The sequence below is a fragment of the Musca autumnalis genome, unplaced genomic scaffold, assembly GCF_047663935.1.
Source record: "Musca autumnalis isolate F117 unplaced genomic scaffold, ASM4766393v1 scaffold_2, whole genome shotgun sequence".
Taxonomy (NCBI): Eukaryota; Metazoa; Arthropoda; class Insecta; order Diptera; family Muscidae; genus Musca; species Musca autumnalis.
Window position 1 is genome coordinate 159,698,407 of NW_027411755.1, and position 24,570 is coordinate 159,722,976.

The following is a 24,570-nucleotide window of genomic DNA, read 5'->3' on the forward strand; positions in this document are numbered from 1 at the left end:
TGCTTGCTAACAGGCTCCCGGGAACCAATGTATAACGAAATTTTTAAATTTGGTTCTGCAGACTATACTGCTTTTTGTCGTCGCCGTATTTTTTTTTTCGACCTATGACTTATCGTTTTCATTGGTTTAGGGCCATAGGCAGTTGGACAATTACTTCGAGACTTCCCCAAGACTGTCTGTATTGATCATTACACGCACAGTAAAAATAGGATTGGTCCAACAATATTCAAAGAGCAAAATATGTATTGTAAAGATATTGTTAGATTCCATATGTAGTACTGTGACTCAAACAATCGTTTTTGTCAATTACAACAATTGTTTTGTCATATTTCGAACAATTGTTTTCGTCAACTGGACAACATTATTCTGTTCGACAATTTTATTCTCTTCTCTCGGTATTCATTTGCCATGTTGAAAAAACAAATTTGGTGAGTTTTGCTTGTATGACAGAATGATTTTATCTTTGTTTTTTTTTTTTTTTTTTTTTTTTTTTTGTGTATGTACCTCACCAACAATGAGATTCTTGTTTTTATTGTTTCTTCTTTTTCATTCTTCTTTGGGTTTTGATGGTTGAGTTACACTGGATTGTGCCAGTGTGTTTGGGAGGAAACCTGCCTGGTCGTAATTTGTGTTTTCTTTTTATATTTGTTATAGTTTTTTTTATTCCATACGAGTATGTTGGGATGAGTACAATGCCAGCAACACTTGACCATGTATTGTGTTCATCAATACTTGTAATATTAAACTCGACATTTATACCAAAGTTATGTGGAAAGTTTAAATGAGAATTATATACAATCAAATCAAAAATTTCAGTAACAGGTTTTCTGGGCTGACAATAGTTTTTTGTAAAAATTCTAGACTATGATAGTTCCTACCATCGGTTTTATTAATGATTTTTACAATACTGCGAAATTTCACAAGTTGTTTTTGTTTTTTTATGTTTGGAGCAAAATATGGTATTTTTGGATTTGCAGTTACAATGCTTGAACAAAACAAATAAATTGTTGGAACGAAAATAGATATTCTTGTTCCAACAAAAGCGAAAAACATTTTTTCTCTGCGTGTATTCTCAATCTGCGGAAGCGTCCGTAGAATTCGTCTATTCCTCAAAGGTCGATATCCCCAAAGCAATATTGCTGAAGCAAACATATTGTGAGAGCGAAATGATATTTACTCCGAAAATCCTTCCAGATTCTGTTTATTGTGGCAATCATCTATTCCCGAAATGTCAATGGCAGACCCTTCGATCATTTTCTGTCAATACACGAAGAGGGGAAAATTTTTGAAGGAAACATATTGTGAGAGCAAAATGACATTTACTCCGAGACTACATTCAGTCTCTCTGTATTGTCGAATATGCACAACCTGTGGAATCGTCCAGTATCACTCATATATTCCCGAAAAGTCTTTCTATTGAGCTAAAAACATTTTCAGTCAATTTACTGAAATGGAAATATTGTTGAAGCAAACATATTGTTGTTAAAGCACACCGCAAAAAGAGTTAGGAAAGTACACAAACATTTACTCCGATTTTCCCTCAGACTCTCTATAGTGTACGGTAGCTCCCATCTTTTCTCGAAATGTCGGCAAAAGAACCTTAATACATTTTCTGTCAATATACGCTGGGAAGGAATATTGATAAAGCCAACATACAGAAAATCGTTTATAGATATATGTCAGGTCTTCATATCAAAAGAAAGACCTAAGGAAGATGTTCAATTAAAAGGTTTAAAATGTATTTTGTCAATAGTAGACCCTTTAAGGGACTTCTGCCAAGTAAAGACTTTCGGCATATCTCTTCTTAATACAAATTTACAAAATTCTTTTATTTGAAAACTTCTTCTGTTAATAGAAGATTTTCAATTAATTGAAGGCCTTTATTAGGGCTTGTAAAAAAATTGTTGAGTAGATTTTCTGTCAATCGAAGATCTTTAGAGAGTCTTGTGTCAATATCTTTAGATATGTCAATAGTATTTCCGCCAATAAAAGAATTTTAGACGGTCTTTTGTTAATAGAAAATATTTAGATATGTCAATAGAGCCCTTTAGAAGTCAATAAAAGACATGTGGATGATCTCTTCTCAATTGAAGGTCTGTAAAAGGTTTTATGTCAATCGCAGACCTCTACAAAGTCTTCTGATTTTCAATCAACTGACAAATTGTGAGGGTTACTGCGAACAATCTTTTGAATATCGCTTCTCAACAGAAGACGTTAAGAAAATCAAATCAGCTGTATTGCACAGCTTTTCAAACTGTAATATAACATTCTATAATTATTCCACTGTATCGATTCACTGAATAACTTATATTACATTTTATATAAATTAATATAAGCAAATATGAAAAAAATATATATTACTCTTGAAATTAAAATAAATATTAAAAAAAGTATTACAAAATGATATTAAATTAATTTATAACACATGAGTTGAAAAGTCCGAGACATAACAAAGAAAACTTGCATATAGAATCTCCATATAATTATTGTATAATTTTTATAATTGTATAATATTTTTTTAATAATTTCAGAGTTGAAATAAAAACTTCAACTCTTTTGGAAAATGTTTCCAACTTTTAACGCTTTTATTAGTTTCTTCTAACTGAATATGATATAAATTCATTTCTCTTGACTTTTAAGCTCATGTGTTATAGACATTCTAAGAGAAGCTAATCTATTTTAAATAATCAAACATACATACATATAATGATATAATCTTGTTACAACCATAATAATTAATATTTATATAGTTTTATAAATATCTATAAGACATTATCCAGCAGATCACTTGTTAATTATCTCAATATACACCAATTGACCATATATGTAACTTTTCTTAACACTTTACAACTTACATACATACATAGATATTATTAAACCAATAGCTTTAATATAAAAACAAATTACTATATCTACTTTCACTTTTTTTGGATTTATAATGACTGAACTAATAAAATTCTCTTTAAAATGATAAAAAATAAATAAGACATCCCTGTTAAAATTTTCTATATAATTCATAGAAAAACTATATATCCAGGCTTGATAATATTGGTAAATAGAAAAACAAATGTCAATCGTCCTTTTAAGTAGCTAAAATACTCAAACACCATTTGTACCCAGGCCTTAATACTTTCAAAGATTTCTATTTATATAATATTTTTGTTCTATCTTAGTTTCCCAGAGGTAAAGATAATTAATTTCATAATAATTTGCCTAAAAACAACTATTAAAAGTGTTTATAATGAATTTAGTTTATTCAGAAAAAATATCAAAATTTTGATTGAATATTAAAATACCTTTTGTATTTCGTTCACCCGAAACATTACTTGTTTGTTGATGATACTGCTGCTCCTGTTTTTGTAGTGTTGGTATTTTTGAACTAAAAGGATTGTTGGATTCCTCCTCATCATCCTGTTTAAAACTTTCTTCAACAATACACTCAAGACAATAGGTATGCAAACAGTTTAAACAACGTGGATCTTTGAAAATCTCTTTGCAAAGAGAACACAACAACATTTTCGGTAATGGTGTTGAAGACGAAGATGCTGCTATTGGTTCCATTTCAATGGGTATATGGGTTGAATTTCTGAAAAGAAGACAGGAGAAATTTTTTTTTGTAATTTTGTTTTAACATAGTAATTGTATTATAGAAGATCTTTTGGAGGTCTTTAGTCAAGTCAAACTTTAGTAGACAATAGAAAGTCTAGAGGCAACAAAACACCTTTACTGGATTATATATCGTACAAAATGCCAGTGACAACAAATAGAATACTGCCTATTAATAAAACTCTTTATAGATGAATAATTTTATTCACATCATAGGTATAATTTTATCCACCATCGTGGATAATTTTGTCAATCATCGAGCATAATTTTGTTCATCAAAGTGGATAATTTTATCCATCATCGTGAATAATATTATCCACCAACGTGGATCATTTTATCCACCATCGTGGATCATTTTATCCACCATCGTGGATAATATCATAGACCAACGTGGATAATTTTATTCACCATCGTGGATAATATCATAGACCAACATGGATAATCGTTTCCACCTTCGTGGATAATTTTACCCACCAACGTGGATAATTTTATCCACCATTGTAGATAATATCGACCAACGTGGATAATTTTATTCACGAACGTGGATAATTTTATCCACCAACGCGGATAATATAATCGACTAACGTGGATAATTTTATCCACCAACTTGGATAATTTTATCCACCATCGTGGATAGTTTTATTCATCAACGTTGATCATTTTATCCATCATCATTTATAATTTTATCCACCATCGTGTATAATATCATCGACCAACGTGGATAATTTTATCCACCAAATTGGATAATTTTATCCACCATCGTGGATAGTTTTATTCATCAACGTTGATAATTTTATCCATCATCGTTGATAATTTTATCCACCATCGTGTATAATATCATCGACCAACGTGGATAATTTTATCCACCAACTTGGATAATTTTATCCACCATCGTGGATAATATTATCCACCATTGTGGATAATTTTACCCGCCAATGTGGATAATTTTATCCATCAATTTTGATAATTTTATGCACAATCGTGGATAGTTTAACCCGCCAATGTGGATAATTTTATCCACTATCCTGGATAATTTCATCCACCAACATAGATAATTTTATCCCCCGACGTGGATAATTTTATCCATCGTCGTGCATTATTTTATCTACCATCGTGGATAATTTTAGCCGCCAATGTGGATAAATTTATCCACCATCGTGGATAGCTTTATTCATCAACGTTGATAATTTTATCCATCATCGTTGATAATTTTATCCACCATCGTGTATAATAAATATCATCGACCAACGTGGATAATTTTATCCACCAACTTGGATAATTTTATCCACCAACTTGGATAATTTTATCCACCATAGTCGATAATATTATCCACCATTGTGGATAATTTTTATCCATCAACGTTGATAATTTTATGCACAATCGTGGATAATTTAACCCGCCAATGTGGATAATTTTATCCAGTATCCTGGATAATTTAACCCGCCAATGTGGATAATTTTATCCACTATCCTGGATAATTTCATCCACCAACATGGATAATTTTATCCATTGCAGTGCATTATTTTCTGTAGCATCGGGGATAATTTTAGCCGCCAATGTGGATAAATTTATCCACCATCGTGAATAATTTTATCCACCAACGTGGATCATTTTATCCACAATTGTGGTTGATTTTATCCACCAACATGGATAATTTTATCCACCAACTTGGATAATTTTACTTGACAATGTGGATAATTTTATACAACATCGTGGATAATTTGATCTATCAACGTAAATAATTTTATCCACCATCGCGGATAATTTTATCCACCAACGTTGATAATTTTTTCCACCATCGTGGATAATTTTATCCACCAAGGTTGATAATTTTTTCCACCATACATTTATTTAACGTAAATAAATTTATCCATCAACGTGGATAATTGTCAACAGAAATCCTTTGAAAGATATTCTGATAATTTAAGAACCCTCTGTCATCATATGACCTTTGAAAGGTCTGACCATATAACTTTATAAAGCCCTATATCAAAGAAGATCTCTCCAAGGCCAAGGACAGAAGTGTCGACTGATGACTTTTGAAGAACCTGGGTTAATAGAAAACTTATGGAAAGTATATTGGAGATTCGCCGTCAATAGGCAAAGTTTAAGTAAAATATATTTGGAAAGTCTTCTGCAGGAGTATACTATAGAAGTCCCCTAAAAGTTCATCTTTCAATATAAACTCTTAGAAAAGACCTCTGTTTGCAGAAGACATACAGGTAATGAAGTGAGATTTTAAAGAGTCATTTGTCAATGGAAGACTGTCAAGATAAAGTATTCCTTATCCCTATCTCTATCTCTGGGAGACTTTTTAAAGGTTCCCATTCGATAGAAGACATATAGATGAACAATAGAAAATCATGTGTTAACGTGGGAGAAGACCTGTAGAAGATTATTATTTTATTTCTACAAATTTTTATCCCCCTATAGATTATCTATAGAAACATTTATATTCCCCCATAGATTATCTATAGTAATTATTTACCTCAGTTTTTATTATATATCCTAAAATTATTCTTTTTATATTTCCACTAATCTTTCACTTTACTTTTTTTGCTTTTCTTTTCACAGTCTTACATCAACGACAACCAAGCCGACGATCTCCTTCACTGATTTCCAAAGTAACCGAAAAAAGACAAATACCAAATATATGCAATAAACCTAAGATCTGAGCGAATACCAACAATCATCGAAGCCCCCTGTTTTTCTTAACACTGCTACAATTCAAAAATCCACCATTACTAACAATAAAAATGAACTAAACATTGACCAGGCGGCAGGAGAGGGTATAGACAGGGAAAAGGAAAAGGAGCGAGAGCGAAAGAGAGTAGCTAATACACAAAAATTTCAAATGACTTCAGAGGATCTCTTGCAAGCCGGTCATGTTGTCAAGGAACGATGGAAGGTAATACGAAAAATTGGCGGTGGAGGTTTTGGCGAAATTTACGAAGGTCAAGATCTAATAACACGCGAACAAGTTGCTCTGAAAGTCGAATCAGCACGCCAGCCTAAACAAGTACTCAAAATGGAGGTGGCCGTACTGAAAAAGCTCCAGGGCAAGGAACATGTTTGCCGTTTCATCGGGTGCGGTCGTAATGACCGCTTTAATTATGTTGTTATGCAATTGCAGGGTAAAAACTTAGCCGAACTACGGCGTTCTCAGCCAAAGGGTGCTTTTTCCGTCAGTACAACACTGCGACTTGGACTGCAGATACTTAGAGCAATTGAATCTATACATTCTGTAGGATTTCTACATCGTGATATTAAACCTAGCAACTTTTCAATGGGACGTCTGCCGCTGAATTGTCGAAAAGTGTATATGTTGGATTTTGGACTGGCGCGACAATACACCACGGGGACGGGTGAGGTGCGTTGCCCACGCGCAGCTGCCGGTTTTCGTGGCACGGTCCGATATGCATCAATAAATGCCCATCGCAACCGTGAAATGGGCCGCCACGATGATCTGTGGTCTCTCTTCTATATGCTGGTCGAATTTGTCAACGGCCAGCTGCCATGGCGTAAGATCAAGGACAAGGAACAGGTGGGCCTGACCAAAGAGAAATATGACCACCGTATGTTACTAAAACATTTGCCTTCTGATTTCAAACAATTCCTCGAACACATACAATCGTTAACGTACGCTGATCGGCCCGACTACGCCATGTTAACTAATATTTTTGAACGTTGTATGAAACGGCGTGGCGTCAAAGAGTCCGATCCGTATGATTGGGAGAAAGTTGATGCAGTTAGTGGGACAACGGTTCCTACCACCATTACCTGTAGCCAAGCTAATCAAACTAATCCGGCTCAAATTAAAAACGATTACATACCAGGCAATATAACCCAAATGACTGTGGCCGCTTCCAATATAAGCGGTACAGAGCACCTGCCGCGTCAAAATGATGTTGATACAGCGCCCATAGCCACAACAGAGCCCCTACATATCAAAGACAAGGTGAGCCGAAAACCACTGTCTTTGTACATGTGTGCCATATATCCGAATTAGCAATCAAAGTCGAAAAGTAGAAAAACAACTACAACAACAATTTGAAGAGCAAGAAGAAGAAAAAAGACAGCAACAAAAAATACAACAAACTAAGTAAACTAACACAAAAATGGTTTAAATAGGAAAATATTGAGTTTTATGTTGAATGGAATTTTTTTCTGGTTATGCGATGATATTCGATGCAACAACAACAATGCTGCGGCTATGAGAACAAGAACAACCATAACAAAAAACACCCCTGCAATTATTAAATAAAATAATTACCAAAAAATAAAATACCAACATTTTACCAACTCTACTGCAAAATTAAAAAAAGAATACGACAAGAACAACAACAACAAATCTCCAGATTAACTTTACAAAAACAAAAAACAATGTTATTATTTGTTAAACAATTGATTGATGATATTGAAGATATGTATGTATTTGTGATGATATGTTACATTTGGACCAGTGTGTTAATTTGTTTCATTGCCTCCCCCCTCCCTCCTTGGATTTATTGAGAAAATAAGAAAGCAACAACAACAACTTCTGTGCAATAACAACAAGTTTCACCCCACCCGCCCCAAATACTCTATTTATAAGAAGAAAACGAAACAACAAATTTCAATGCAAATGTTGAAAGGGATTTAACAAAAAAAAAAATCCTTCAATATTTGTTTCATCTTTGAGACTGATGATAATAATCAAAAAAAATCAGCTTTCAAGATTGCATTTTATTTCGAACCACATACTCTGGTGGTCGATGATAATCGTCCGTGATGTAAGCAGATTTGGAGCTTGACACCATTATTCATGGACGCCCAAAATAGGAGGGCAATCAAATAATTCATTCTATCATCTCTCTCCCGACAACGAACTCGAACAAAAAAATATAGATTCGGGGAACTGGGCATAACATTTTGATATATTCACGGAAATCCCTTAAAGCAGCTACCGAACACCTATCTATCACCATCATCTGAACACCATTGTAATACTCAAAACCATGGCCAACGATGACAACAAATCGTATACTACTCAGGACATACGTATAATACATATTTTTTTCTTTCATTGTGGCAATCGACAATACGATGATAATTCCCTCAAAAATCGCTTTACAATTGCTACATGTTTGGAGTTTTAAGTTGCCGAGCCTTGACATCAGATTTGGTTCATCCACTAACTTTGACGGAGAGCACACCATGGCTAGAGGATAAGGCCCTTTTACCAAAACGTATATTGGGTAAGTAGTATTAAAATAAATATAATAGGAATAAAATACATATACCGTCCACACCCCTTAAAAAAAATTGCATAGAAAACAGCGAATCTTGTTTGTATTCACTGATATACTAATTTAGACGCCCGCCCTACAGGTTCTGAATTTGTGACTTTTATTCAAATTTCCAGTGCGGATGTAGCCATTAGTTCAAAGAATGTGCTAAACGCGCCGTTTCTGAAAAAAAAAAAAATAAACATAAACAAGGGCAGCTGGAATACTGTATAAATAACCAATTCTATCTTGGGGCTGGGTCATGGGTCAGATAATTAGATGCCATTACCTCAGATGGAGCCAAGAAATGTTCCAGCGAATTGAACGCCAAAGAAACAGAGCGAGAAGACCAACAGACAATTCTTAAGCCGAAAACCGAATTAAACGCTGGGCCATTGTTACACAGTTGGGCGTTACTGTCGATAAGTTCAATTATTTGTTGTTGTTGTAACCATAGTATGAAGGGTATATTAAATTTGTTTTTCCGTTTGTAAAGTATACATATTTGGATTTCTAAGTGAAATCGGACACTTTTAATTTCCTTTATTTTCTGCTTTGGTGATGCTGCTCATTAGCAAAAGATTTCAGTATATTTTCTCGTTTTTTTTATACCCTCAGCATTTATGCTAACGAGGGTATATACACTTTCATACGGGCAAAATGTGCCTCATCGAAATAATGGTTTTAGACCCCAAGTATATTTGGACAAAATGTATTTCACACAATTTGGAGTCGATTGAGCAATGTCCGTCCGTCCGGCTGTCTGTCTGGCTCGCTGGAGCGCACGATAACTCTCGTACGGATTAACCGATTCGGTCCAAAATTTGGCTTTCGTAATATTTTACCCAAACTTACTTTAAGTTCGAAGATGGGTTATATCGGTCCACCCCTTCCGGTACCTCCCCCACAAAAGTTCGGAAAATTTGTACGCACGATAACTCTTGAAGGGAGTAATCGACTTTGCAAATCGTGAAATGTCTACCAGACTTAGATGAGGTTTCAATATGGACTCCATCGGTCCACTCCTTCGGGTACCTCCCACACAAAATTTCGGATAAGGTCAGTTTAGGACCTACTCTCCAATCGCTTTGATTTTTGTTTTAGCAACTTGTATTCACTGCCCCCCATACGACGGTACCAGTTCCATCAGGGGCAAGTACACACTTCCTGAGAAAATAACCTGAAAGTTGCAAAAAAACCCCTATGACCGTGTGAGGTGGTTGGAGCGCAAGACAACTCTCCAACGGATCTGTCGATTTGGTCCAAAATTTGGCCTTAGTAATATTTTGTGCATACATAGTTTAAGTTCGAAGATAAGCCATATCGGTCCACTCCTTCAGGTACCTCCCCCACAAAAGTTCAAAAATGTTGGGAAATATTGTTCGTACGGTAACTCTTGAAGGGAGTGGCCGAATTGGTCCATACTTTACACATCCTATATAGATATAGATCAGGTTCAAATATGTCCACTCCATCCGGTACCTCCCAAACAAAATTTCGGATAAGTTCACTTTAAGACCTGCTATGGAATCACTTTGATTTTTGTTGAAGCAACTTGCATTCGCTGCCTCAATTACGATGGTAAACGTTTTTCCAGCGGCAAGTCCATTCCAACAACACAAAGGGTGTAAAAAAATCCCCTATGGCACCATATGTAGTTGCTGGAGATCCACTTCTACAATGGTCAATGTCGATCCATTCCTTTAAGTATCTCCTCCGCAAAACTTTCGATCTTTAATCACAATCAACATTTTTGTCCGTTCATACGCTAAAAATGTTTAAAACCCCCTAAATACATACGTTTTTTGGGAAAAAAGTGTTTCAATATACACAGGCTGAGGGTATATATCTGTCGGCAAAGCCGACTGATACTTTTTTACTTGTTTTTTTTACTAACTGTTCCGGAGATATCATGCCTTGAAAAAGGCAAATTCTGCATAAACTATATGGAAAGAAATACTCATAACTTCTTGGGTCCAATGTTTCACCCTGGTATAAAGCAAAAATTATATTGACAAATATTAAGAAATTAAATTAAAAAATAGTATACAATCGAATCCCATTAAAAAATAAGACTTAAAATTTTTGTAATTGATCGTAGTTTAATGCAAAAAAAATCAAGAAAATCGAAGAGTAGAGTTAAAAATTGATTTTAAATATTAAATCGCAACAATAAAACAAACAAACATCCAAAAAAGATTTTTTTTTCAAATTGGACCAACATTAAAGAAGTTATGAGTATTTCTTTGCATATACTTTACACAGAATTCGACTTTATCAAGGCGCGATATCTCTGGAGCCGTTAGTAAAAAAAAGAATCTGAAAATATACTGAAATGTTTTGCTGATGAGCAGCATCACCACAGCAAAAAATAAAAAACCTCACGAAATTATTCCAACAAAAATTGTCAAATTAGGTTCATATTTTGGTACATCCGGATTTTTATGGTTTTAGCTAAATTTTATGACCGAACTACCTGATGTTTGACATTTGAGGTTCCCTGCAGTCATGAAACTTCTCCATCAAAAATTGTCAGCATTGGTCCATGTTTTGGTATAGTGCTCATATAGCTGTACCTCCCGGGTTTCCATTTTTGAAAGTTTTAGGTACATTTTAACTGAAATAGCGGTAATTTGACATTTGACATTCTCGGTGATCGGTGCTGTGTGTCGTGAGGGCCTGTGCTGCATTCTGTGTAGATGGTTTGCACAATGTCATCAATCCTTATCATATATGAATTTAGTCGACTGCACCATCCCGGGCGTATTTGAACCAAAGTCAGCTGCCGCAATACACACTGCACCTTTTCAACTGCCCTGCCAAACCTACTCATCTAACTCCAGTGGATCTGTGGTTACATCCCATCGAAACAGCTACTTTCCTGGAACTGGAGATAGACCCAGAGCCAAATTGAGCAGTAGAACGAAAACGCAAACACACAATAATAAACACAGTTACAACAACAATAACCTGCAACAGATAGGGTCTGTACTCCAAGAAGCGTACTCACACGATAGTTGTTCATGGCTTCTGCGACTTGTAACGTTGGACCTCGACGAGAGCATCTCCTCAGATACTGCACCCAGGTGCTGCTGGCTAAGGTCTTGATGACTTTTTTCTACATCTCAGTTTGTATGCGCGGACGACGTGAAAATGCTTTCGAATATGAACCCTAGAATCATGGGGTGGGAATTCTGCACCTATCACCTCCTCAGTTCATGTAGTGAACAGAGTGGCCGTAGATTTAGTGGCGGATATTTGCATAGGAGTTCAGGCCTTTACAAATGAGATAAAAGAAGGTACCTAACGCCAACATCGTGCAATCATCCGCATATGCAGCGATCTCTATGTCGTTTGGAGGTTTTTGATACAGGAAATTTACCGGTTAAACCCCACCTTGGGGTACTCTTTGCTTCACTCTATCGGGTATGTGATGAAAACCGAATCGACTCGATTTGGAGAATCGAAATGGTAAATAATCGGAGTGCCGTTGATGATATATATAGTATAGCTTCGCAAACGCCCCTTATTTGAATAATATTTTTAAAATCCATTTTCAATTTCATTAAAATATTCACCAAAATTGGAGATATACGATTTCGATTTATGGCAAAACGAGTCGAATCGTTTTCCATCACATACCTGTATGCTTCCGTGTACGACTGGGGTTCACACATATAATTGATTATCCAACGTTTCAAACTTGGCTGGAGGTTAGTCAATGTCCTGAAATATTTTTTAAGTCGAGCGCCACCAACACTTTTCTATCGAATGGTTTGTTCTGGTTGAATCCTCGATTAATATGTGTGGAGATTGCGTGTATTTCTGCCGTGTGGTGCTGCTTACGGCACATACTGCTGTTGCAGCATTACCTTGGAAATTCCATTAGGGCCCCCAACGCTCTGGGTGATTGAGCGTTCCTGATGACATTCGCTACATCAACATTTAATTTAATGCGACACGATGCTCGACAAGCTGTTGATTAAAATATCTTTCGCATCTCTTTAGATCAGCCACTTCTTCCGCTTATGTTCAGAGTCCAACCTATTAAAATCCAATGTCCGCTTCCTGACTTTGGAGTTGGCTCGTCAAAGTTCATCACGCTTATTTGCTAATGCCATCACCTCTGCCGGCGCACAGTGGTTCAAAATCGTTTTTTCCTGGTCAAAATTCTGTAACTTTTGAACGGATAGAGATATTTTCATAATTCTTTTTTTGTTAGACAGATAACAGATGAAGCTTTCAGATGAGTTATAAGCGGTCTGGAAGTTGCAGAGAATTTCAAGGTCAAAGTTAAATTTTTGAGTTTTTTAACTATTTTTCATTCAAATATGAGTGTTTTTGTGGTTTTTATACCCTCCACCATAGGATGGGGGTATATTAAGTTTGTCACTACGTTTGTAACTACTCGAAATAATCATTGTAGACCCCACAAACTATATATATTCTTGATCAGCGTGCAATTCTACATCGATATAGCCATGTCCGTCCGTCTGTCCGTCTGTGGAAATCACTCTAGCGTCCGAACGGATTGACGTAGGTGGATGAAATTTTGGTAAAATCGATTATATGTACGTAGGACTTTTGGTATTGAAAGCGGGCTATGTAGGTCCACGTTTTCGTGTAGCCCCCATACAAAATGACGCGTGACGCGTCGTCGTTTTAAGGAATTTTTAAGATATTTGTCCCATGTTACCACCGAATTGGTTGTAAATTTGTATTTTGTGTCTCCAAAGGCCAAAAAACATTCCTACCAAAGTTGGTTTATATAGGTCCACGTTTTGGTATAGCCCCCATATAATGCCCCATATAAAGTACGCGTCATTTTAATATATTTTGAATGTATTAGTCCCATTTGACAACAGAATCGGTTGTAACTTTGTATTTTGTGTTTCCAGAGGCTAAGAAACACCGTAAAGTGTTTATATAGGTCCACGTTTTGATATAGCCCCCATAGGACGATGTCCCCCGATTTTTGGTATTTTGAAGGTTTTGGCCTCATTATCACACCGAGATGGCTGAAATTTGGTATTTAGTCTTCGTTGGGGGTATAAAACTTTCCCCCATAAATTTTTAGGTAGGTCCACGCCATCATATAGCCCCCATAGGACGGTACCTTCCGATTTTCGGTATTTTGAAGGTTGTGGCCACATTAATCCACCGAAATGGCTGAAATTTGTGGTGGAGGGTATAAAAAGTTCGGCCCGACCGAACTTAACGCTTTTCCCACTTGTTATATCTTCCTAGGTATTATAGATGGTCAAACACCAACAAATAAACAATAAAATTACCAAAAAAATAAAAAAAAATCCGAAAAAAAAATTTGAAAAAAAATTTCAAAAATTTTTAGTAAAAAAATTTTACAAAAAAATTAATTTTTTTAAAAATTAAAAAATTACTCCTTGTGTTTTCATAAAACTTATATAATTCGTATCAAAAGTCATATACTCAAAAAAAATTTTAATTTTTGTCAAAGAGCTGTAATTCCTATGGGAAACGGTATAGAAAAACACACATTTTTACCCATGTAATTTCAATAAATTGAAAAAAGTGTTAAACGGACGGAACGGGACGGGTACAAAAGTATATATGGGCTGAAAGAGGAGACTCTCGGGCATCTTTCGGTGAAAAAAGAACATTGTTCCATGCTGTTCCGCAAAAGTTTTAGTCCACTAAATTTGGAATTTCATAAAATTTAGTGCCTGAGGAAAAATAAAATAGCTCATGTTGTATAAACGCTACGGTAATGTACTAAAACGATTTTTAAAGGCCATAATCCTACCTACCTCACAAAAAAAAAAAAAAAAAAAAACAATGAAAACAGTATCTGTTATAGTTTCCGAGAAATAGCTACGACTTTGCAAGCTACGAATTTTGCAAAAGTTACGTATTTCCCAACAATGGGGAAAATGTTCATCTTTAGGGGCACACCATGCCCACACCTTGCAATATTTTGACCTATTTTTTTAGTTTCCTAAGTTTCAATATGTATACTATCGAATCGCATATATAAATTAAATATCTTTGAAAAAAACAAAATTTTGATTTTTGGCCAGGAAAATCGATTCCTGAACCATTGTGCGGCGGCAGCAGTCTCAAAACGTCCTCTCTGCTATCCAAACCAAAACTTTCTGTAGAATACGTAATAATAAATAATTCTCTGACGAGTATGCATCGGGGCTATCAAATAAAATCCAAGAAATACTAATACACCAACTCTCATTCACGCCCAGAACAGGGCGTGGCACAAAACAGTTTTGATTTCTGCTGGCTTATCAAATCCTCTGGTACCTGTCTTCTTTCTATCGTCGAAGGTGGTCTCTCTCTCCTAGTTTGTTTCTACCTGTTAGGCCGTCAGCCAGAGATTCGATTTACTCTTTTATCTCAATTTTTGATTTTAGAATCTGTTGAACAATTCCTTCAAATAATATGGTGTAGGGTATGCGCCATTGGAATGTTTTTTTAGCATAAACGTACTCAGTACGGTTTGACGTACGACCATGTGTTGCGTTGTTTAAAGTGACTTCAAAAAATCAATTTTCCAGAAAAAAATTAAATTTACTTGTGAACACTCGTCCGATCATTTTTCAAAACTTTCGACGTGGATTAACACGTCATAAGTACATCGATGAAATGAAGCACTGCGAAAAGTTCGTTCATTGAATTCAATAGTGGCCGACGTTCGCTCAAAGACTGGTCTAAACGGCCGTTGTGCCAGAGAACATTGATGACGTACCTGAACTGATAATTAAACATTCGATATTGAGTGGCCTTGATCCAGCACTAGTTGACAATCGACAGAAAAGGCTCTTGTCGATTGGTGCATAGAAATGTTTACAAGATCGCCAAAGATGTCGAATTATGGATATTTGCGTATGAGCACGAAACAAAACAGCAATCGACCGTATGGATCTTCAAAGACAAGCCAAGCTTTCATGGAAGAAGCACTTTGATGCAAATGGTGGCCTTTTTCTTCCGCTTGAGCAACGTATGGCGGTCAATTCTGAGTGATACACCACAATTTGTTTTCATAGAAATTCGAAAAACGAACAAGAGAATACGATCATTGCAAGTTCTCACACATCGGCAAATATAGGTCATCCGCAGTGCAGCCCTGTCTTGGCACCCAATGACTTCGTTTTATTTCCGCACATGAAAAAGGCGTGGTCAACGATTTTCGATTTTCGTCGTCATATGATGCTGTTGACGCGTTGAAAACTCATGTTTTGAAAGTTTCTCAGTCGGAGAGCTTTGACAATTGTTTTGAGCGCATGTAATCATGCTGAAGAATACTTCCGAAGACAATAAAACTATTTTTGATCATAAATATGCGCGTTTTCATTATTAATTCAGAAACTATATGTAAAATTACACAAAATTTAAACTCAAAATCTTTAAACTTATTTTACTAATATATAATGTTTATATAATACTCATACTAATATGTTACTAATAAATCTTTTCGTTGTTCATTCTACAGCTTATCGTTAAAAATATCTACTCCTCCTGGAGAATTGAAGTAGAACCTCAGTGCAATACTTATTTTACCATGGTTGTTACTCTTCAAACAAAATTGAACTACATATATATTTGAAAGAAGAAAAAATCAATGGTGACGGTGAATGGTGGTTTCAAATATTTGTTGCTTTTCGAAAATTCCACCATGGTTGAAAACGCTACACAGATTTTGGAATGAATGATATCGAAAAAGTCCCAAGTAGATCGTCAACACATAGATCCTTCAAATGGTGCAGAGCTCAACTTTTAAAAACTGCCCCCTTAAATCATAACGGAGAGATGAAGAGCACTACTAATTCAGTACAAACAACAATGCCTACACGTTTTAGTAGTGCAGTGACCTTGTCAACCGCTAAAGGTATGGAATTCCCTTAAACAATTTTTTGGAATTTGATTTTAATCCTCTTTACTCTTCTAGCTTACATCGTTCAATGGAAATGTCGAGGTCCAAATATTATACTACACACAACAGACACGGAGAAGTCAACATCTAGTCAAGTACCGCTGTGCGGGAACCGTAGCAATCGACTGTGGTTTATATTTTCTAAAAAACAAACAATTCTATTGTAGATTTCATTTTCTCTCGATATAGGGTGAATGTTTTGTAATATTAGCATAGGTTTAGGTATTTAGTTTTCATAATTGTTCATAATAGTTTAATTCGTTTTTGTTTATGTTTTATTTCTATCTCCTATGATGATGCTGATGATGATGTCTCTCTATCTCTATCACTATAATTATGAGTAAAAACAATGCGCCTTTATACATTTATTTATTTATTGAACACGATCATCATTTATTAATTGGTTTAAACGACAAGAAGAAGAAAAAGAAAAGGAAAAATTTAAATACAATTTTGCTTGCTTTTTTGGTTTTTGAAAACCAAATGAAAAAATGACTCATTTCATAATTTCATACAAATCATGAACTGTATTTGTATTCAATAAAAGAATCAAAAAGAATCGAACAGCTTATCTTGGATATTCAATTATTTTATTATTATATTGGTAAGGTAAGTGTTACCGCCGCCACTGTTTATTTACCTTTCTTCTTATTTATGTTGTTTTATTAAATACGATCGCAACCTTGAATTTCATGTAGTCAATACACTTTTGCATTGATCTCTATTTATCTCTTTGTTGCCCTTTATTTATGTCGCCCTTTGCCTATGTGTATATACATACATGCATAAAGTAATAAGTATGTATGTTGTTATTGTTTAATAACGGCAATGTCTAATGGACGAAAACAAGTAGCTTCAAAGGGCAACGAAGAGATGGTAATAATTAGTTCGAATTTGAATACGCAGTGAACAAATTGTTTTTAAAGCGCCACAGTCCCTTTATTATTAATAAACATTTTAAGTGAAATTATTTCAAAGTGTTTTATTTGGAAGAGGGCGACTAAAAAAGTTGTTTTGCGTCTCGAACTCAACATTCTTTAAAAACAATTTAACTCTTTAAAAACAATTTAGTGAGAGTTCATTAGAACAAAAATAAAAATAATTTCGCGAGCTTGTTACAACTACCGCGGTTTCGGTAATAAATTTACAGGAAGTGTACAAGAGATTTTGTGTCACAAAACAATAAATTTAAAAGCCGTGAATAGCATCAAAGAACCGTGGGAAGAGTGTCGCACATAAAAAAAAGGAATTATTTTCTGAAAAATAAAAAAATATTTTCTCAATAAAATAACAATAATTTTATATCGTGTTTCAACAATTTGACGACATGTCAGAAACCGATTTTAATTGCAACAAATGCGATTTAAAAGACACCGATCGTATGGTGCAATGCGATTCTTGTGACAAGTGGTTCCATTTCGAGTGTGTTAAAGTGGATAGCAACATTGAAAATGTAAGCTGGAGTTGTTCGTGCTGTGGTGACCAATCTGTGGCCCAAAGTAACGAGTGTGATGGATCGGAGCATATGCCAGCCGTAAATAATACCGCTGATTTCTCCGCCGGGAGGCAGGCTTCATCATCACCAGCCAATATGGCGCAAACTGGCACATCACAAAAACAACAACAAAAAGAAATGGATCCCGTTCTTGGAAAAGGTGCATATAAAAAGGCACATAATCCAAGTACAAGTAAACATGGCTCCAGTACAGTGTCGTCAGTACCAACAACTATGTCTCAAACGACAGTTATGCCACTGACAAAAACAACATCGACATATTCAAACAGTGTTAATAAAAATTTTCATAAAGACCGCCATTTTGGGAATTTCGGTAATTCTGACGTGGTTCCAAGCAACATGTCTCAGACTCAATTGCAGCTGCAGATGTTGGAAGAGGAGAAAGAATTACAAAGGCAATATTTGGAGAAGAAATATAAAATTCTGTCCCAAGGCAACGTAAGCCAGCCATCGTGTTCCTTTTCTCAGACGTTTACAACATTTCAACCAACAGCAGCTCAAATTGCAGCCAGACAAGTGATACCAAAGGATTTGCCGAATTTTGATGGAAACCCAGAGGATTGGCCGTTGTTCATCAGTAATTTCAAAAATAGTACCGAGATTGCTGGTTACACTGATGGTGAAAATTTAATGCGTTTGCAGTCGTGTCTCCGTGGTCGTGCTAAAGAGTTGGTGAAAAGTAAATTGTTAATTCCTTCGATGGTGGGTGAAATTATCCAGACGTTGGAAATGTGTTTCGGTCGTCCTGAGCATATTTTAGATGGCATGATCGATAAAGCCGTGAAGATTCCACCATTGAAGGACAGACTGGATAGCATAATTGAATATGCTTTAACAATTAAAAATATTTGTTCTACAATGGAAGCGTGCGATATGAAGGCTTATTTAAATAATCCGATGTTAGTGAAGACATTAGTGGACAAATTGCCGAATAACCACAAATTAAGTTGGGCTATGCATCAAAAGGATTCTAATGTTCCTATAGTGAAAGTGTTTAGTGATTGGATTTACAACATAGCCGCTGCTGCCAGCCAAGTCGTGTCTCCAATAACAAGCAAGAAAGGAGCATCAGTGAATACACATCAGGATAGTGGCCCAAGGAAACCAACTTGTTTTTCGTGCAAAAGTGAAGCTCATAAAATCCAGAGTTGTGGTGAGTTTCAATCCCTAAATTTGGAAGCTAAATGGAAGATAGTGAAAGAAAACAAATTGTGTCGCCAGTGCCTAAATTCACATCGCAGAAAGTGTTTTTCCAATAAATTGTGTGAAATCGGTGGTTGTAAAGCAAAGCATCATCCATTGTTACATAATCATCAATCCTCATTGAATGCGAGTGCTAATAATTTCGTGCCAACCGAACAAAGCCGAAGTGTAAATTCGCATCGTGACAGTGATAAAGAGAAGACATGTTTTAGAATTTTGCCGATTCGAGTTTTTTATGATGGTGGCTCAGTGACAACGTTTGCTTTTTTGGATGAAGGTTCTTCTGTGAGCCTTATGGAGAAAGAATTCTTTAATAAGCTTGGAATTAAGGGCAAGAAGGAACCTCTGGAATTACGTTGGACTGGCAACACAACTCGTTCTGAAGATGACTCGGTGAAAATTAATATTGAAGTGTCTGGTGTCAAAGGTGATTCTCGTTTTATGCTGCACGATGTGAGAACAGTGAAGAATCTTGAACTGCCCAAGCAAACATTAAAATTTGAAGATGTTGTGAAATATAATCCACATTTAAAAGGATTGCCAATCGAGTCATATGTTAACGCAAAGCCAACGATTTTAATTGGAGTTAATAATTGGCGAGTGGCTGTCCCAATGAAAATTCGTGAAGGTGGTTATAATCAGTTTATTGCAACGAAGACTCGACTTGGATGGACTCTTCAAGGTAGTGGCAAGGATGTTGGTGAAATAGCTTCGCTGAATATACACACTTGTGAATGTGAACGTCGTTATCAAATCTTACATGATGAAGTAAAAGAATATTTTTCTCTGGATGTGTCGCAACCTAAAAGTATACTGTCGATCGGGAATCAAAGAGCCATGCAGATTTTGGAAAACAACTGCGTAAAGAAAAATCAACAATTTGAAGTGAGTCTACTGTGGAAAGATAATGATCCTCAATTACCTGATAGCTACAATGTCGCAGTTCATCGACTAAAGTGTCTCATGAGGAAGTTTAAGAAAAATACTGAATTAAAGCAGACTATGCAGATGGAAATCGAAAAGCTTCTCTCAAAAGGATACGCAAGAAAAGTTTTGGACTCCGAAATTAATAATTATCCTGGTCGCACCTGGTATCTTCCAATTTTTGTGGCTCTTAATCCAAATAAACCTGGTAAAGTTCGTCTAGTTTGGGATGCAGCAGCCAAATCCAATAATAAATCACTCAACGATTATTTGCTATGTGGTCCTGATTTGCTTACGTCACTCTTCAATGTTTTAATCGAATTCCGAGTTGGTCAAGTTGCAGTCTGTGGTGATATTGCTGAGATGTTTCATAGAATCAACGTCAAAGATGAAGACATGCATGCTCAACGATTTTTGTGGTTCGAAAATGGTGACGTAGACAAAATCAGTGTTTATGTGATGAAGGCGTTAACTTTTGGAATTAGCTGTGCTCCATGTATTGCTCATTTTGTGCGCAACAAGAACGCAGACGACTTTCGTGAAAATTATCCCAGAGCAGTTAAGGCGGTTGAGTCGTATCACTACATGGATGATTTTATCGACAGCGTACACAGTGAAGAAGAAGCCCTAGAGTTAGCATTACAAGTTAAAATGATACATGCTGCTGGTGGCTTCCACATGAGAAATTGGGTGTCGAATTCAAAATTGGTGCAGGAAAAATTAGGCAATGGAGAGCTGACAAAGAATACGTTTGGAGCCGTCGAAAAAATTCTTGGTATGTATTGGGAATCCAATAATGATGTGTTTCAGTATAAGTGCAGATTTTCACGGCTCTCGAGAAACGTATTCGAGTCGCATGTGGTCCCTACGAAGAGGGAGGTTCTTCAAGTCCTGATGTCCATATTTGATCCGCTTGGATTCATCTCCCATTACACGATTGGGTTGAAAATACTTCTACAACATATTTGGCGATCGGCAATTAAATGGGACGATGAATTAAATGACGAGCTATATAATAACTGGTCTTCATGGTTGTCCAATTTGAAGGTGATCTCGCAAGTACAAATTCCGAGATGTTACTCCAAGCTGTTGAAGTTCACCCAGGAAGTTCAAATTCATACTTTTGTTGACGCTGGAGAAGACGGATACGCAGCGTTGTGCTACTTTCGCATTAAGTATCTCGAAGAAGTCAATATCAGTCTTGTAGCAGCAAAATCCAAAGTGGCTCCCCTCAAACCAGTTTCTATTCCGAGATTGGAACTTCAAGCAGCCCTAACTGGTGTGCGCCTGTCAGACAAAATAGTAAAAGCAACGAGACTTCAATGTACAGAAAGTTTCTTCTGGTCGGACTCAAAAACTGTACTGAGTTGGTTGTCCATGGATCCGAAGAATTTTAAGCCGTTCGTAATGTACAGAGTTGGAGAAATCCTGGAGTCTACAAATATTACCCAGTGGAATTGGGTGCCTTCAAAATTGAATCCAGCTGATTTTGCGACGAAAGTTGGGTCCTGTAATGACGATTTGTGGTTCCATGGTCCTAAGTTCCTTGAAGAAGATGAAAGTTCTTGGCCGAAAAATCCCGTATTAGGAGAAACAAAAGAAGAGGTGCGTAATTGTCTGTTGCATATTTCGAAATCACATACGTTCACCATAAATGTTGAGTATTTTTCATGCTGGAGACAACTTTATAAAGCGCTGTCGCTATTTCTACTTTATATGGAGAAGTTAAAGTCTGTGGTCCGTAGCTGCAAATTACCAGAAAATGTGAATTTCGAATGTGTCCAGAAAGCCAAACTTGTTTTGTACAAGTATGCCCAAAAAAGCGGGTTTCCTGACGAAATATGGTGCCTCAAGAATAACAAGCCGATAGAAAAAGGCAGCAAATTGAAGCAAATGAACATCTATTTAGACGAAAATGAAGTTCTACGTGTCTCAGGAAGAGCTGAAATGTTAAGTTGCAACAATGCAATAATTCTACCCAACAGTCACTACATAACATTTCTGGTGGTTCAATTCTACCATCAAAAATTTCATCATTGTTTGCATGAAGCAGTGATGTCAAATATTAAATCCGAATTCTACATCCCCAGATTGAGAGCACTTTATAAGAGTGTACGAAGAAAGTGTCAACAATGCAAGAATTTAGCAGCAGTACCATGTCCACCTCAGATGGCAGCGTTACCGTCAGCCCGAGTATCTAGTTTTGAACGTCCATTTACTTACGTCGGAATTGATTTCTTTGGCCCATTATATGTCACAGTCGGCAGGCACAAAGAAAAGAGATGGGGTGTTCTGTTTACATGTTTAACGGTACGTGCTATTCACATCGAAGTAGCTCATAGTCTTGACACCAGCTCCTGCATAATGTGCATTCAAAATTTCATAAGTCGTCGTGGCTCTCCCAGAGAAATTTTTACCGACAACGGAACAAATTTTAAGTCTGTTGAAAGAATGCTCCAAGAGGAAAGACAGCATTTAGAGTTCATGAAGTTGTGTTCCAAATATGATTTTATCAAGTGGCGATTCAACCCTCCAGCTGCCCCGCATATGGGCGGTGCATGGGAACGTTTAATACGTTCAGTTAAATCCATCCTGTACTCAATGTGTCCAGCCTTCAAATTCAACGATGAGATCCTACGATGTGCCCTATATGAAGTTGAGTTTATCATCAATTCTCGCCCGTTAACATTTGTGGCCCTGGATACTGTTGAAGATGACGCACTGACACCTAATCATTTGTTATTGGGATCAGCATCGGGACAAAAACCTCTTTGCGAATACAACTATGATCTGCGACAACGATGGCATCAAAGCCAACAATTTGCAAATAACTTCTGGAGAAGATGGGTACGTGAATATGGACCGATGTTGGTACGAAGAAGCAAGTGGTTCGAAAAAGTTCCACCACCAACTGTCGGAGATGTCGTAATTATAGTCGACGATACACTACCTCGCAACAAGTGGCCCAAAGGTATTGTAACTGAGTTATTTGCAGCAAAAGATGGTCAAGTTCGAAGCGTCAAAGTTAGAACCAGTTCCAGCGAGTACGAAAGACCAGTAACCAAAATAGCAGTCCTGGACGTCGGTATTAAGAAGGATGACAGTAAGCTCAAGAGGCCCTAGTTCGCTTACGAAGGGGGGAATGTTACCGCCGCCACTGTTTATTTACCTTTCTTCTTATTTATGTTGTTTTATTAAATACGATCGCAACCTTGAATTTCATGTAGTCAATACACTTTTGCATTGATCTCTATTTATCTCTTTGTTGCCCTTTATTTATGTCGCCCTTTGCCTATGTGTATATACATACATGCATAAAGTAATAAGTATGTATGTTGTTATTGTTTAATAACGGCAATGTCTAATGGACGAAAACAAGTAGCTTCAAAGGGCAACGAAGAGATGGTAATAATTAGTTCGAATTTGAATACGCAGTGAACAAATTGTTTTTAAAGCGCCACAGTCCCTTTATTATTAATAAACATTTTAAGTGAAATTATTTCAAAGTGTTTTATTTGGAAGAGGGCGACTAAAAAAGTTGTTTTGCGTCTCGAACTCAACAGTAAGATATGGGGCAAATGTAAAGATATGTTTTACTGCCTAAGGAGAGAGGAATACTTTTACAGCCTACTATTTACGACACAAAAGGGACAAACAAGTGGATGTTTTTAGACACTTTAATGACGCTATAACTATAAAAACAAGTAAGAAAGTATCAGCCAGCTGTGTCGACAGAGATGTGCCCTCAGCCCCGGATCTAAAGGAAAGAAGTAAACACAAAACTACATGGGTTTTTTGTTGTGAGTTTTTGGGCTAATTTCTCAGGAAGTATGGATTTGCAGCCGGAAAAAATTGTAACGTCGTAACTAGAGCTGCATACACAACATGTTGTTAACAAATTTAAAACGATCCCAAACGAGTCCCCGAACTGCACTGCTCTTTCCAAACTTTGTGTGGAAGGTACCCAAAAAAGTATTTCCGATGTAGTCAATATTCCGACATAATCCGAGTCTGTAAGAAATAATATGATGTACATCGTTTGGACCAAATTGGTTTCATTTTTGAAACTTTTGGGCAATTATCTCAGGAAGTATGGACTTGTCCCCGAAAAAAATTGAGCCGCCGGAATTTCA

The 24,570-nt window shown here is 36.2% G+C and overlaps 2 protein-coding genes across 3 annotated transcripts in view; one reads left to right on the forward strand and one right to left on the reverse strand.

Moving 5' to 3' along the window:
• LOC141394790 (uncharacterized) overlaps positions 1–24,570 on the reverse strand; it is a 55,457-nt gene that overhangs the window by 23,666 nt on the left and 7,221 nt on the right. For both annotated transcript variants that reach the window (XM_073969679.1, XM_073969678.1), the window contains exon 2: positions 3,297–3,586. In XM_073969679.1, coding sequence (XP_073825780.1) covers positions 3,297–3,586 — 290 coding nt within the window. The remainder of the gene's footprint in view (positions 1–3,296; positions 3,587–24,570) is intronic.
• Positions 7,611–23,934, forward strand: LOC141394789 (uncharacterized). Its single transcript, XM_073969677.1, has 3 exons — positions 7,611–8,843; positions 16,354–16,749; positions 16,810–23,934. Exon 3 carries the CDS (start codon positions 18,122–18,124, stop codon positions 23,558–23,560), a length of 5,439 nt encoding a protein of 1,812 aa, XP_073825778.1. The 5' UTR covers positions 7,611–8,843; positions 16,354–16,749; positions 16,810–18,121; the 3' UTR covers positions 23,561–23,934.

Coding starts and splice junctions, on each gene's coding strand:
- LOC141394789 (XM_073969677.1), top strand. CDS start 18,122: ATGTCAGAAACCGATTTTAATTGCAACAAATGCGATTTAAAAGACACC.